General features: G+C 37.5%; 1 protein-coding gene across 1 annotated transcript; it reads right to left on the bottom strand.

Moving 5' to 3' along the window:
- Positions 1 to 2,834: 2,834 nt before the first annotated feature.
- Positions 2,835 to 15,497, bottom strand: DECR1 (2,4-dienoyl-CoA reductase 1). Its single transcript, XM_010709114.3, has 10 exons — positions 15,380 to 15,497; positions 13,416 to 13,618; positions 12,512 to 12,569; positions 12,283 to 12,369; positions 11,988 to 12,135; positions 9,973 to 10,072; positions 8,850 to 8,922; positions 6,387 to 6,533; positions 5,991 to 6,053; positions 2,835 to 5,899 (listed from the first exon to the last, which is right to left on the bottom strand). The coding sequence occupies exons 1-10, from the start codon at positions 15,449 to 15,451 to the stop codon at positions 5,840 to 5,842; spliced, it is 1,011 nt and encodes a 336-aa protein (XP_010707416.1). The 5' UTR covers positions 15,452 to 15,497; the 3' UTR covers positions 2,835 to 5,839.
- Between the last annotated feature and the right edge of the window lie 1,878 nt (positions 15,498 to 17,375).

Here is a 17,375-nt window from a genome sequence, read left to right as displayed (position 1 = left end):
CATCTTGTGCAGTTGAAACCCTGGATTTTGCCTTATTTTAACATTTTAACAGTGTAAATGTTAAAAAAAAAAAATTGTATGCAAAATATGATGTAACATGACTGTTTGCTGAAATCACTACAGTGGAAGATAAAGTGCTTTGACAAAAAGTCATCACAGAAATTGAGATATGCGTTCCTGAGCATGAGCAAAGTTACTTGTCAAAGGCTTGTTCTGAAGTCATGCTGCTCTTACCACTGTTGGCAATTTTCTCCCTCCATACAACAAAGCTACCTGCAGAGCGAATGTTTCTTCCAGTATGTTCTCATGAATAAAACTTGGATTAAAAGACAATGATTTAACAACACCATTCTAAAAAAGACGTCTATTACATGAACAGCTAAATTTATAGCAAATACAGCTAAGTCTGCTGTAAGAACTCCATATTTTCTAATCTCTTCAATGCTCCTGGACAGCTCTCAGAACTGTCAGGGTTGGGACTGAACAAGGGCTAGGTCAATAAGAGAGGCAACACTGAGGAAGACTGCAAGCTTCTTTCTTCTGGCAGGCATTCAGTAAAACAGATTTTCTAATCATTTTACAGTAGAAGGCAGCAAAAGTTTCCTAATTCTCAAAGAAAACAAAAATCTAGTAACCATTTGGCCCTTTTAAAAATATTTGACATTATAAATGCCACTTCTGCTAATGCAAACCTTAATTATCCAGACATCCCATTAGCCTCACCTGATTGCAAGTCATCAAATACTGAAGCTTTGATATAATTCACTGCCTGCTATAGAGAAGAGCAAGAGAAGTTTCACTGATGATTTTATCAAGAGCAAACACAAGCTTTGAAGCAAGTGATTTAGCTTTCATTCTCTGCTGCACATTTCTATCCTGAAAAAATCATGTTCACAGCGTCGCTGCTGTGGTCTAATCGCCACAGATCGCAAATTAGGAAATCACGCATCTTTGCAAAGAATATCCTAGCAAGCTTCAGAAAGTTCTCAGCAGCATATTCCACACTGTGGACATGTCAAATAGAGATCGGAGCCAGCAGCACTTTTACACAAAATGAACCTCGTCTCACAAAATACTGATACACTGCTGCTAGAACTCTACATTCACTAGGACTGTTTATTCCATTAAACAACATTAGCTTTTTCTGATTAATTTCCACTTGTTATCTTGTGCATTCATACTAAGCCCTCAAACTGCAATCGCTACATGTAGTCACTGGTAGTTGAGGTGTAGCAAAATCCACACGTACTTGCAATGTCAACAAGAAGGTTCAGAATTCATACATATGCACCTAAATATATGTGGCCTGAATTTATGTATTGCAGAGCGTTCCCAAACCCCTCAGAAATTAACTGAAATTCTTCTGCACCAATTAAAAGCAGGCAAAGCACTGAAATCCCAAAGATCATTTTATTTTAATGCACATTAAATTATCACAAGAAAGACTGGGATTTTTACCTAGGCTGGAGTGACGTTCCAAATTTACTCACTACAACACAAAATTGCTCCATGGATAAAGGTAAAAACTTGTGCTTCACTGACTTGTGAATGTTATCAGCATGCAAAACAAACAAAAAAAATCATATATTTTTTGAGTCAGAAGGGACCCACAAGGATCGTGGAGTCCCATTCTTGGCTCCCTGCAGGACCGCCCAAAATTCAGACCCTGTGCCTGAGAGCACTGTCCAAATGCTCCTTGAACTCCAGCACTCGGACCGTGCCCACCACCCTCTGGTGCAGACCCTGTCCCTGACCCCCACCCGCCCCTCCCCTGACGCAGCTCCATGCCGTTCCCTCGGGCCCTGTCGCTGTCACACAGAGCAGAGCTCAGCGCTGCCCCTCCGCTCCCTGTGAGGAGCTGCAGCCGCCATCAGGCCTCCCCTCAGCTCCTCTGCTCTGAGCTGCACAAACCCAGGGACATCAGCGCTCCCCATGCATCTTGCTCTTTTCATATCTTTCCCTTAGAACCTCTCTAATAGCAGATCTGGACCTAAAACATGTAAAGATAAATAAGAAGCTCATGTCCCAGTGAACTTCAAAGTCAGTATGGACAGATAGGAACCTATAGCTTTCAGTTTATAGACATTTTCTCCCTCATCCTTTCACTACATGCCCTTTTAAGAAGTCCATCCCAGCTTTCCTGTAGGCCCCTTTCTGGTACTGGAAGGCTGCTATAAGGTCTCCTTTGAACTTTCTCTTCTCAAGACTGAACAGCCCCAGCTCTCTCAGCCTATTCTCCTAGAGGAGGCGCTCCAGCACTCTGAGCATCCTCATGGCCCTCCTCATGGCCCTCCTCTGGACCAGCTCCAACAACTCTATGTCCTTCTTGCGTTGGGGGCTCCAGAACTAGATGCTGTGCTCCAGGTGGTGTCCCACAAGAGCAGAATCACCTCTCTCAACCTGCTGGTTATGCTTCTCTAATGCAATTGAGGATACGGTTGACCGCCTAGGTTGCAAGCGCACATCACCAGCTCATGTTGGGTCTTTCATCCACTGACATCCCCAAGTCCTTCTCTTCAGGACTCCTTTCAAGCCATTCACTATCCAATCGGTATTTGTGCTTGCCCAGACCCTAGCAAAGAACACTGCACTTGGAATGCAGATACTATCCATCTCCTATTATTTTTACAGAGCTCTTTATGTCAAACTATGAGAAACATGTGCATGGGCTGTGCTTGTGGGTAGGGCACCTCATGGGACTTATTTTATGCCTCTTTCAGGACAGTCTAATTCTCACTGGTATTTAGGAAGAGGTTCTTATGAGATGTTCAAAACCAGCTAAACACTGTCTGGGTTAGGTGGCTGCTGTAAGTCACTCACTTGAGGCTCATATATCACATAATAACAATTGAACTGTATTTAGGTAAAACATACAGTTGAACATAAACTCTTCAGAGTCCATAAAAAGTGTAACAACTCTTTTAAGGAAGGACACACATTTAAGACAACCGTGCTCTTGCAGAAGTAGGTTAGATCAGAGTTACTTTTTTTTTGCACTTCCATATATTAGGAATAACATGCAATTCTAAAACAGGTTATGTTGCTTTCAAAACCTGCATCACCACCTTGTATTCATCTTGCCAACACATCTTTCAGAATCTAAAAGCAGCAAAATTGCATAAATTGAAATGAATGTAATTTTTATAGATAAGAAACTGTTCTTATTATAGATGCTCATTAAAATTTAAAAAATGTTTTCTGCTTCTGTTACTAAATAACATATGCTTTAAAAATGTTTGCCACGATTAATTATTTAGCAACAGACAGTTAATAGGTACAGTAACATACTTTGGAAGCAATGCCTGTGTCTGCAAGTAATGGAAGTTCTCAAATATTATCAAACAGATACCTAGTAACTATAGATAGTTATTTAGAAGACAGGTTTTAGTAGGCTTCCCTTCAGTGTTCTGACTTCATGAGGTATAACAAAAGAAAGCAAAACATCCTTAAAAGACATACAGCTGTAACTTTGAACGTTCAGGAAAGAGTGGTTGAAAGGTTTGTTATGAATTATTGTTATATACTGTTATAAATTAAAGCGAGCCCTAGAAGCAATGGCCTGAAACTGACGAGCATGACAATGAAGGAAAGACAATTTTCTTATCTTCTGTAGCACAGGATCACCATTCTTGGGATAAAGATGGCATGTGGAAATTGTCTTTATTATTCCACTAATTCCACCTCACATAGTCCACCATTGCAGCAGAACACATAGCTTGCTTCATCTTCATTTTAAAGCAACCAAATAATCTCAGAGTCAGATGCTGACATGTTAATATGGCCTGAAGCATGGGTAAAGCAACAAGACAGCTGTCAACACTTGAAAGAAGGCATTTTTTCATTTCTTTTACATTCTGGATTCTTAAGTCACACTATCAGTTTCAAAACATGTACAGCTCTATGGCCATATTTTTATGTGTGGATGGTGAAATTAAAGAGAATTTTAAAAAGGCTTGGCTTTCAGGCTGGAAAGGTCAGAGTCTGTTAATTTCTTTGAAGAATTCAATCCATTATTTAAAGCAGAGCAGGAGAGTGATCACATTAGGCAACGCTCTAAATCTAGAAAGTGTACTTTAATTGCTTATAACTAGTTTGAACCATGTTGGTTGCAATGAACTGACTATAGTCAGAACTAATGCTGTCTTACAGATTCTCTGGTAGCTCTCTGTAAATTCAAATGCAGCACAGGGACTCCCCTTGTCTCACACACATTAGTAGCAAATGATTTTTAGTTTTACAAGAACATTAAGTTAATCATGCTAAAGAAAAAGCTACTTAAGAAGGCATTACTATTTCTTAAATGCCATTTCTGAAGTTCAGTATGAGATAACAGACTGAAAATATCATCAAAAAGCTGAGACTAAGATAGTCATGTATTTCAAAATGTATGTAACCATAGGAGTTACATTTCACATAAACATGCATAGCACTGCTAATAACTTGAAGTTTTGTTACAAATTTAGGGCTTTTTTTACCTCTTTACCAAAGTGCAAACATTAGGACTTAATGATTTAGTTTTTCTTCAGACTAACAATTATACTTAGGTAGAAGGGCAATTCTCTTAGATAGTGGATATATCTTTCCATAGATGTCCATTCACTTTGATGAAACATCAAATCTTCCTTGAAGGGATCTCTCTCCCTTAGGGCTGTTAAAATTCACTTTCAGAGGGTGTAATCTCAATTCTGTTTTCTACTAATTCCTGATATTGGCTGGATTCCTAGTAATACCTACTAGCCAGAGGGCATCTTTGCCATCTAGATCCACATTACTGGCCTCAGCATCCCAACACTAGAGCATCCAGGTGACAATGTTCTCATTTGGATGTCATGCATAGTCTTTTCACATCTTGAATCTCATCCATTTTTAGAGCTCACATAGTGATGGTGATCTCATCTTAAAGGACTCCACATAGCAGCTTTCCACCTTCAATACTTTCCCATTATATGGCAAAACTCATCAGAGAATAAGGCATACCTCTTTTCACTCTCTGGTAATTTGTTGTATGATGGGGGCCTCTTCCACACCTCACCTCTTCCCCTGATGATATTTCAAAGTTCTTACTTCCAGGCCAGTCCATGATCATTTCCAAGATTCTTGAACGATTAGTGTTCCCCATCCAAGCCCAGTATGTAATCAGTGCAATCCACATACTCCAAGTACCACAGTTTGAGGAGAGGACCTTCCCTTTAAACATCCAATTTAGCACTGGTAGTCAAGGCTCTAAAATAAGTTGTGCTGCAGTACCAATCATATCTGAAGCAGTCCAAACCCCCTCGTATGCTGCAAATACCTCTTTTTCAGTTGCAGTAGAGCACTCTTTGGACCCTCTACATCCTTGACTCCAAAACTCATGAAGTCAACCAAGTCTCCTCTGAAGTTTTTTGCAAAAGACTCTAAAAGCGAGGCCTTTCTCCCAGGCTGCAGTGTAGAGCATGGTTTTTTTTGTTTGGTTGGTTGTTTTTTTTTTTTTTTTTTTACATCACATTCATCATCATTATGGAAAATCATTTATTTGAAATCTTGAAATCTCGTTATAACTATAATTGATACTTGCAAAAATCCGCAATATTTAAAAACCTAACTGTAGATTATGACTTGGTTATGTAAGAAATTACCGAAGTACAATAAAATTTTAGCAAACTGTTGTTTGCTATTTATAAGGTTAGACTGCAGATGGAAAAAGACAAGTTATATTCCAAATATGAAAACTTGGAAATATTTTACTGCAATCAACATACAAAGATTTTGAAGTCCACTTTCTCATTTGGTTATTTCTAAATATTCATGAATTAGTAGTGGTTTATTTCCAGAAGTTAACACCACACAGTTAGGCACTTTAAGAGCCTTTTGTTTTCCTGATCATTGCTTCCATCATATCCCACTGCTCTTTGGTAACCTAAAAAAGAAAACAGCATTTTATTGAGATTAATCTAATAATTACACATCCAATTCTTGAAAAAGAAAATAGCAGGCAAGAAGTTTAGTACCTTTTTCAAATCATTGAATTCTCCTGCCATAGAAACATATTCTCCGCCATCCATTCTAATAACCTAGAGAAAGCATAAGAGGTGTATTTAGCAACAACTTTTTTCCTGTAGCATTCCCTTGTATCTAAACTGTAAGTCATTTTTAATGATTCTGATCAAGCAAAATCCGAACACACTCAAAATGATGTAATTCAATCTTTTTTTCTAAAAAAAAGCTTTTTGAAGGTGCTTAGAAAGGTTAATAATTACAAGATTAATCATGATTTCAAATTACAAAGTAATTTACTTGTTTCATTTCTGAAATACTATAATGTAACAGACACTTAAAAAAAAAAAATCAGAAAAACTCAGACCATCATCAGGTTGGCTGTATAAATGGAATCAACTGTAACTTACTGCTCCATTAACCCAGCTTGCATAGTCACTGCAGAAATAGGCAGCAAGATTTGCAATTTCTTCAACAGTTCCCAGGCGGCCACAGGGAATTCTCTCAATCATTTTCTTCTCAAACATGCCAGTTGGGTCAAGGCGGCTAAAAGCACCCTGAGAATTAAGAGAAACAGATGAAGAGTATTAACTACATCAGAAATCAAAACCATAGAGAGATTTAAGCTTAACATGGAAGTTAATGTTTGTGAGCAAACGGCTTACACAATCTTTGTCATCAGGATTTAAAAAAAAGTAGGAAAGAAAAAAACAATTTACTTCTGTTGTACCAATATACATCTACACTGGGTGGTAAGCTGGAATTTAACCTGTTTGGGAGAGGCACACAAACGTAAAACACCCTTAATATACTAATATACTATTTGTAAAAGGGAGAGAAAGAGTAGCAAAGTTACAGAAACAAATAATATGCAACATAACGGACAACTGAAGAGCAAAAAGGAAAAAAACCAAATTGTTGCAACGGCTAAAGAATTAAACTAAGGTGCTCTAGGTTCCTAATATCTGAATAGCTTAGAACAGCATGGGAAACGGAAGTTTTCTGACTCTTCCCAGCTCTTCCAGAAAGAAACAATTGCTCAAGCAGCATCAGGAACATTTATCTTAGGTTACTGAAGTTGTTAAAATGTATTCCAATTCAAGTAATTACAGCTCCCCTCATGCCATTTAAGCCTTCAACGGCCATGTTTTTAAATGGCAGTTTATAAGCTTAGTAGTATTGCTCTCGTATGCTTCTTCCTTCTGTGATTTCCAGTAGTGTTTTCAAAAGACACAGAAGTAGCCCATAAAGCAGAAAGTCTTGATTTTGCAATATGGTTTTTAAGTAAAGCCAGTTCATAGTTTTATGCTTTCCAGAGAAATTTTAACATGGAACTAGTATGACAAATGCAATGCTTTATTGAGAAAACAGAGCTTCTCGAGTGGGAAATATGCTATTAGTTTAAATCAGAAACATTAACAGGAAGTGGCAATCTTGATGTTTAAAGTATTAAACTTGCCAAAAATTCTGAGAATCTATAAAACAAATTCATCTTGCCATATGATATAGCAGATGCTGAAAGTCTATACAGATTCAAAAAGGAATAGGACAAAGGAATAGGATTTAAAAAAAAAAATCCATCAAGATAACTACAATATGAAGAGTTGTATGTATCAAACTCTGTGTCACAGACTACCAGAGGCTGGAAACAAAAAAAGTAAATGTTATTACATGTTTTTCTTATACCTTTGGTTACAAGTCTACTGGGTACAAGGCCTGGAGAGCTTTCAGTCCAATCCTGTAATGTCATTTTAACAACACTGCTGATACTGTCACTTATCTATCCTTACAGTCAAGAAAGCTAAAGATGAGCTGTCTGGAATAGCACAAAAAACTCACAAAACAAAAACATAGCAACCTTGCACACACACCCCCAGAACAACAGTAAAAAAATCAAGAAGCACTATAGAGATAGTTGAAATACCATTATTAGCTGTTACTGCTCATAACTGTAATATTTGGACTCTGACAGGGATTAGTCTCTCTCTTTTTGCAGTACTCATCCCTTCTTCTTCCTGCTCCAGATGGTCTAAGATTACTTCCTTCAAACGCTCCAGTCCTCCTTTTCACTCATATCAAAGCTTCACATTTCCTTACTGCCTTATGTTTTTTCCCTTTCTAGTTATGTGGTTTTCAACAAAACTAGTGAGTTCCTGTTCTCAAAGACCTAAAAAAGACTCTGAAATTTGGAATTGAGGTACTTTGTTTAAAGAATCAGGAGTTCAAACAGAAATAGGCATTTGTACTCCATCAAGAACTCACTTCACTTGAGAAATAATGTACAGTCTTGTATGGGGCTGCTGAATCACAGCCTGAATCTTTGATTGATCACCTGAGGCGAGCAATGAGTCAGCCATGGGAGCACAGGTGAAGGCAATTCACCTGTGCTGCAGGAAGGGGTGGAGCCTGGCTCCACCTCTCCTAGACCCATTTAAGAGCTGACTGCCAGTGGGGAAGGATCTCTCTGGAGATCTGCACCATCAGGAGTTCATCTTGTGAGCCCAGGACAGGGTGAGTGACTGTCTCTTATTTCCTCCAATATAAATTATATTAGCCAAGCTCCTGGAGATATATATATCATCTGTATATCCATTGATTAAACAAGTCTCAAATATATACAAAAGAAAATATATTAAAATATTTTGGCATGTAATTCTTTGAAACACTCAAAAAAATAAAGGTTTGTTATATTAGTATAGTAACATTCTATTTTATAAACTAATTATTGAACAAGTTATTTACCATTATTCCAGCACAATCTTCCAAAGAACTTATACTCTAATTTGGAGGTTATAGAAAAGATTAGACTATCTTAAGTGCAAGCCTGTACTACAAAGCATATTGAAGGCTGCGTTTCACTTCATGCTATGTACCTTTGTTTTTATTGGACCTGGTTGAATCACATTGAATCTCATGCCATATTTACCCCACTCGGCGGCAAGAGACCTAAAAATGCATTAAAAAATGCATCAATATTTTAAACATATTATTTAAATAATGCTATTAATAAATAAACAACCAAATCTTATGTGCGAATACTAAAATTTGAGTCCTGAAACAGGCATTTCCACTTAAGGGGTTTTGATGTTTTTCTTAAGAACAACAGCATTTCAGAAGTAACAAAATTAAACCAGATTCAGAAACACAAGAATGCTAATTTAACAGATGCAGTTTAACTTTCTTGCATTGGCTCTAACACTTCTTGGTTCTATGAGAAGTTTTTCAAACTCACAAACCCGCAGGAAAAAAGTACATCTTTAGTCATAGTGTTGTTTTATAGCAAATTTACAAGCTTAACAGGCTCACTATATTCTGGCTAAGTGCCACAGTCCATGCAAGGAAAGGGACAAAAGTAGGCAGTCATAAAGAACAGCTCTGCTAAACACAAAAAAGTTACATGACAGAGCCAACTCTAAGAGAGACAAATTGAGCAGCTAGTGGAGAGGAGTGGGCAAAGAGGTGGGAAATACATGCAGGTGATGAGGAAAAAAAATGTACCCCAGTGGAAATGCTGCTCCTATAGTAGCAATTGATGTAAGATATTTTAAAACTGTAATTTATTCCCAAATGCATCAGATGCTTTCTAGAGACATTGCAAATAGAACTATTTCAACCAAAGAAACACTGATTCCATTTTTATTCTCTTCTTCTAACCACAGCAAATGGCTTTTGGCTGATTTTGTTCTATTGAAAAATAATAGAAGGAAAAAAAACCCACTAAGCATGAAAACTCCTAATAATTACACTTGCTTTTACAAAATACATGCATTCACATTTTCACTTCTTTGTCATGATAAAATTTATCACAGTAATAGCAGTTAGCACTTCATTCTGAAAGAAGCTGTCAGTATATCATTTTGTTGCAAGGATACTAGAGGCTGGAAGGTTGTCTTATCACACTGCATGGGAAGACTACGTTAATTGTACCAACTAGCTCTGTTTTTATATTTACCCTATCGCAGAGATGTGTAAAGCAACTTTTTGTCTATTACTCACTTGCTCATTGCTTCTACACCAGCTTTGGCAGAGGCACTTGGCAACACAAATCCTGAACCACTCTCTGCATAAATGGTTGTAATAGAAAGGAATGCGGCTCCTGGAAGTTGCAAGAATATTAATAAACAAAAAACAACACACACAAAGATCAAACTTAGACAATAAGTTAAAAAGCAAGCTCAGTGGTATAAAAGTTTGCAGTTTCAGTGTAAGGGATGCTATCCGCTGAGTTGAAAAAAGATTTTTAGAAGAACCGCTCTTTTTTCCCCCTTCAGTTCCCCCTATTCTGAATGTTAGAGTTGCTCAACATACATGAAAACAGGCCTATTTTAGGCTATTAAAGCCTAACTTCAGACTTCTACTGATAAGGGGCCCAGGATAAACAGAGCTGTGTTGAATGAACCTAACACAGAAGCAAGAATAATAAAATTACAGCCCGTAAGTTTGAAGTACACTTCAATTCATACACATATTTCTAAAGTTTATACTCATAAAAAGGAAAATATCTAAGCAATTTAGCCTTCTCACTTTGTGAATGAGAATGCATAAATAATATGCTAACAGATTACAAACCTCTTTTACACGTCACTGCAAACTTACAGTCTAAAAGCAGAGCTCTTCTATTATTTATTAAAGCACATTTAATACAGGTCACCCTGCAGTCCTACAGTATGTGCTAATCTTCTTGTATGTGTCAGATGTATAGCGTCCTGATAAAGATAAATAACTATCTCTATTAAATATTAAAATATTTGCATTGGGTAGAATTTCTATCACTTCAGAAATTAAGGTCTCTGCTCAAATAAAAAAAAAAATTAAAAAAGCAAACAAGTAAAAAGAAAATGAAAGCAGATAACAAAAGGGCAAACAGATACACACCTGATTTACTTGCAAAAATGTATCTAAAAACAAACAAACAAAAATCTTTGTATAAAAGATGCTTACATACAAAATCCCCTAGAAAGAAGGCATGCAAGAAACAGCAAGAGAAATTTCTGTGTTTTGTAAGCTTAGTAGGGAAATAAAGAGAGAGAGCATGAAAGTGAATGACTTCTATATCTTGCAGAATTTGAAGGCAGAAGTAGCAAAAGTAGTTTTAATTCAAGAGCAAACGAGACAGACATTTGTAAAGCTATTAACATATTTGCTAGAATGATACAATGATACAATTGCAGAGCTGAGAATGGGGTATTAACTAAGAATGAAATACTTCATCAAATGACCAGAACTACTACAGAATTGCAGAAACACATATACAACGTTAAGTTTATATTGTTACCATTAATACAGTATAAAATTTATAGGAAGTACAAAGCACTGAGTACATTTTGAGAGTTTACTCTGGAGTTAGAGGAATACAGTGCAAATAAAAAAGGATTAATTCAGCATAGTGGATGTACCTAGAGAACATCATTTGCAGGGCCATATGAAAAATCACAACCTACCTTACCACTTGAAATACTATTTGATGGTATCATACTAGATGATCTTTAAGGTCCCTTTCAACCCAAGCCATTCTATGATTATATGACACCAATAAAAAAAAAAGCCTCAAAGGCAGTATTCTCTAGTACCATTAGCCCAATACTACAGTTGTGAATTATTTATATATATACAAGTCTAGGAGGAAAATGTTAAGTGATATTCTTTATTGTTGGTCATTTAAATAAATAAATGTCACATGCTCAGCTTCTTAACGAAACCAACACAGATACAGAAGACCTGGGAGAAATAACATATGCTTTAAACAAAGTTTCTTCAGTTTACAAATGTTTTTACAATTACTGTAAACTCTGCAAGCAGATTTTCAAACGCAACCTCTATATTCTGGGTCCAACCTTAAGAACAGACTCAGTGGTAAAATAACTGCTAACCAGTCCTGCTGTTTGATTTTTAAGTGTGGCTTCTTTCATACTCACAAAACTGGATATTACACATAAGCACTGTAAGGGAAAGAAAGCAAGTAACAGTATGCTACAAGGGCTTAGGTATTACTTAATGTAAATTGAATATACCTTTTTGTACTTTAATGAGTTCCTTTCCAATTTCCAAGGTTACAAAGGCGGTACCGTTAAGTACAATATCAGTTATAGTTTTCCATGCATTAGCAGAAAGTCGTTCAGAAGGGGAAATAAAGTTTCCTGCTGCGTTGTTTATCACAACCTGAAACACAAGGAGTTAATTAAAAATAACCCTTCCTGAGAGAAGGTCTTTCTAGATTACATACATTTTCTATGACAGTCATTTCCTTCATACCTACTCAGAGCATTTTCAAAGATAGAAGTTGTTTTCTTTCTCCACAACACTTACATTAGGATGTCCTGCCACTTGAATTAATTCAGCAACAGCATTCTTAACAGAAGCTGGATCTCTCACATCACACTGGATGGCATGGACCTGTATAACAATGGAAAGGCAGCCTTAAGACTTCAAATGCTTATCACACCAATTAAACAATTCCCCAGAAGCATATAAATGCATAAAAAAAATCTATACCCATTTAATGTGTAATTAAAATTCTCAGTTCTATGAAATTTACCTTATTCCCTGTTTTAGAAGAAATTTCTTCTGCCGTTCCTTTCAAAACATCAAGTTTTCTAGAAATAATCATATATCAGTGAATTTCAATTAAATGCAATTACAATTCAGAAAAATAAAAAGCTGATGAGCTTTTCTCAGCAGATATGAGCTAAGTTTTAAAAAGTGATGCATATGTGTTTGCAAAAGTTTTCATGAAAACAGCTTCAAAATGAAAATATTTAGTTACTAATTTTCTGAAAGTTAATAAAAAAAATATCTAAGTAGCTTCTGTTCACTACTACTTAAAAGTAACTGAAATGACTATGGAAGAAGAACAATCTTAAACTAATCAAATGTAGTAAGTTAGCTAAGTACTTTCCTATTCAGTACATAATGAAAATAAACCCAGCTTTATCTACTGCTCTGCTAATACTTTACAAGGGCCAGGTTTCAAATATCTAAATTACTACTTGGAAGAATGTCAGAACACTAATTTTATTTTCAAAATGAAACTGCTTTTCTTGTTTTTACTGTATCACTAACAGAACTGTATAAGGATTATCTTTAAGTATTAAGAGGAATTATTTTAATTCTTTATTGCTATTAAAATCTGTATAATGAAACCTATATTAATACAGAAATGTTCAATAACATCCATTTCAATTTTGTGCTCTTTTATGCTTTAGGGGGATTTATGTCTAATATTGTGGCTTGTTTATTTTTCTACCCCAACACACAAGATTTTTCAAAGTCTTCTCATCAGGTCTTCGGTATTTCCCATGCTACACTATAATTTAAAAATGAACAGTGTAAATAAATTAACAAAGCAAATAAAATAAATTTATCCAGCTTGCAGAGAAAAGAAACCAGATCCATTCAGCACTCAACACTAAAAGCTCCAAAATGTGTTAATTAATGTTTACCGGCTTGCTATGACACACGTGGCACCCAAACTGGATAAAGTTGTTGTCATGCCTTTGCCAATCCCAGTACCTCCACCAGTTATAAATGCCACTTTCCCTTGAAAGGAATTTGGTGGCAACATCACTTTTTGAAGAGGTGAAAAGAATGCAGCTTGTGGAGCTTTGCTCTCTTGTAGTAACACATTTGGTCCATGGCTGAAGAACTGAAAGAAAGAAAAAGAAAAAAAATTCCATTTCCATTTACAGGACCGTTAATAAAGATTAGATTTGCTTGTGAAAGTAACAACTTTATAGCTACATTCCTGTTACACAAACTGAATACAAAAATGATTAGCTTGCATTTATGTTGAAGTTACTAAAAGCGCACCATAGTGTAAAACAAATCCTGAACTAGTAAAGTAACTAAGCCACTTTTAGACATTCCATTCCAACTGCAAAAATACTGAGAACATATTTTAATCACAATTTTGATTATTTCAAATGTTAGCAATCCTTATGGCTGTCTGTTTTGCTCATGTATGTGGAAATACCTTACCAGCTAATTACTAGATTTACAGTAAGATTTGAGTTTCACATTCATATACATACTGAATACCATTTACAGCAAGTTAATCCTAGATTAACTAGCTAATTTTTGCAAGCAAACGTGAGGTTGGTACTTACTAAAAACAACAGCAAAAAAACATAAAAAAACACCAGAGAAGAAAATTCATTATTACATTTGGTAATACATGTTCTAAGAAAACAGTATGCAATACTATCTCATAATACTAATCCATGCAATAAGTTACCCAACTCTAGTGTAAGCAATAAGTAATCTGTAGTGTCACCAAGAAAAATAGTTAAGAGGGCATTTCTGTAATCCTCAAGTACTGGAGTAGATCTTCAAACTGAATGATGTGACTTGGCACAGCAGCATTACATAAATAGTTAAGAAATTCACAAATTATTTGGAATATGGAAGTTACCTCAATCTGGAACTGAAAACATTTCTAACTACAACAAAGTTTGGTTATTTCTTTAAGTGAGAAAAATTAGAATAACTTAAGCAATATTTATCTTCTCCAGTACTAACTTGTAATTGAATCTTTAATGCGTTCTTTTGACTACAGAAGCTTCTAGTATAATTTTAGGAAAACTTTGTGTTTACTTTTATATGGCACTGCTCATAAAAACATAACATTGTTATGCCAACAGGAAATGCGTTGAAGGAGGAAAGGCTACTTTAAAACAGTATAAATAGAACAATAAATAGCTTGTAGCATGTACAAACTCCCACTTGCAACACTGAAATTAATAGGAGACTATTCGGCTATTGCTAACAATGTCAATGAGCTGGAGTCGAGGTGCCACTTCATCAGGTTAATGGGATAAACTCTCCAAAGAGGTTTGATAGTAATGGACACAGCCTCCTCCTTTGCTCACCACCACAGAGATTGTGCAAGCAGCTCTTGCTGAAGGAGGCAGATAGAAAGCAGGCCACAGAGCACGGGGTATTGCATCAAAGTTAACAAATGTCCCTGAAAGCATCGAGCCCACGTGTTAAAGCAGTCTGCTCGGGGACTCGTCACTACTTTGCACAAAGGGCTTCCTTGAAAGGATTTGTTCCAAGTAATCATTCCAGCACTTAATGTCAAGGTTCTAAACTAAATTACAGGCGTAAAGAGAAGCATAAAGAAGCCAGGCAACGTGAGCGGGAGAAAAACAAACACCCCCGTACCCAGGTGGTGGAAGTAAATCACGAAATTACCACAAAAGGCTCGCCCGGAAGAAGTCTTTCCTAAGAAGGCACGCCCCCACCAAGCGGGGGTGGCACCGCTCCGACCTTTCACCTAGATGGTATCGTGCACTCCTGCAGCAGATACCGGCGTGGCCGAAGGGTAGCGGGGAGGATAATGGGGGTACCTCAGCCCTGAGAATTTCTCGGCCCACCCTCAGCTCTATGAGAGCGAGCGGCGCCTTACCCATCTGGTGCCGGGGAAGCGGATCGAGCCATTGCCGCAGAGAGCAGTCCGGCCGATCATTGCCGCCGCCATCTTGTGCTCCGGAGGTGGGGGTGTGCGCCGGGGCGGTGCGGAGCGGCCGTTCCCCGGCCCCTCTCAGCCTTGTCCGGCCGCGGGAGGCGCGCTTCTGCCTCGGTGGCTGGAGCGGGCGGAGCGGCGAGTCCGGGTCTGCAGCGCCCCTCCGGCCTCGGCTTCTGCCATCACCTCGAGTTGCCCTGCGGGCTATGCGAAAGACACTGACACTTTATGAATAATCTTCAGTTTGGGTGCTACTTAGGAGTATAGGAAGGATTTAAGAATACTTACATTCAAGCATCCAATCTTCTCTGGTTGATAACAAGTTGGGAGGTTTACAGGGAAGAAAATACCCTTTTTTTTATTTTTAGTTTTGTGGCATAACCTGAGCAATTGTAAGAATGTAAATGTAACATCTGTAGGTGAAAAAAAGTCCTTAAAAACAGTAACAGTTAAAAAAGCGTGGTCTGAAGGCATCTAACTAGCGCTAGTCTTCTGCAGGGACAATTGCCTCAATAATGTGTTATAGAAATGCCATGAGAAAATCAGTATGTAAGTGTTGGCAAACATGATTCAGGCTTTCAAAGTCCTGGCCAGGTGTGACAATGGTTGTAAACTTACCCCAGCCGAGTGTAAGTACCAAGGAGAAAGCTAGTGCACTGAAGATATGGTGATGGTGAAGGTTTATGTTTCTATTCAGGGTAAAAGATGAATGGTGGATCACCTCAAAGTTCTATTTAGATACTGTTTCAGAGTTGATAGACTCTGGTGCTATTTCATGAGTTAATGTATTGAGTTAAGCTCGTTGCCTGTATGGGTATCTAAAAGGCCTCTTTCCGTGCTGGTAGTCACTGAGGAAACTAAGTTTTGAACTCTGATGAATCATTTTTGATCAGGAAAATAAAGGAATATGTGGAGAACCAAAAACTTAAAGAACAAGCATTCCTTTGATCAATCAGGATTGGAGGAGCAGTGAGAAAGTTAATGGGAATCAATAGGAAAATGACAGCAGAAGATAAAATTGGATAAATGCAGGGAAACTGAGAGTACAAATACTATAATATGGTTTACAGGATTCATACAGTTTCTTATGATGATGATTTGTCATATGAGATTGTTATCACAAAAGCCAAGCCAAAAGGATAAGCAAGCCAGAAAAATGATAATGAACTGTACAGAGAATATTGAAGTACCATTATACAAAGCTGAAATATAGCCTCATCTATGATACATCATAGATTTTTGGTCACCCTAGTTCAAAATGGAAATTGTAAAATTATGAGGGACTGAAAAAATGAGTAAAGGCGATGAAGAAAACTTGTTCCAAAAGGTATTAAGGCACCGGGGTCATTTATCTCAGAGGAAATGCAGGAGGGAAAATATTAAAAGGGAACATTTAAGGACAAAGAATGCTTAAAGTCATCATACATGGAGATTAGTGCCATGAAGATGATCAGAGGGCTGGAACACCTCCCATGTGAGGACAGGCTGAGAGAGTTGGGGCTCTTCAGCCTGGAGAAGAGAAGGCTCTGGGGGATCTTATAGCAGCCTTCCAGTACCTGAAGAGGACCTGCAAGAAGGCTGGAGGACGTTTTATAAGGGCAGGCAGCAACAGGACAAAGGGAAATGGCTTTAAACTGGAAGATGGTAGATTTTAATTAGATATCAGGAAGAAATTCTTTACTGTGAGGGTGGTGAGACACTGGAACAGGTTGCCCAGTGAGGCTGTGGATGCCCCTCCCTGGAAGCATTGAAGGCGAGGCTGGATGGAGCTGTGAGCAACCTGGTCTAGAGGGAGGTGACCCTGCCTATAACAGGGCATTGGAACTACATGATCTTAAACGTCCCTTCCGACCCAAACCATTCTACGATTCTATTACACAAATTAAGATTCCACCAAAATCCACCTGGCAGCACACTCCTCACTGAGGCGGGGCGGGTC

This window comes from Meleagris gallopavo, chromosome 3 (assembly GCF_000146605.3).
Source record: "Meleagris gallopavo isolate NT-WF06-2002-E0010 breed Aviagen turkey brand Nicholas breeding stock chromosome 3, Turkey_5.1, whole genome shotgun sequence".
NCBI lineage: Eukaryota > Metazoa > Chordata > Aves > Galliformes > Phasianidae > Meleagris > Meleagris gallopavo.
This window is presented reverse-complemented; position numbering and strand designations above follow the sequence as displayed.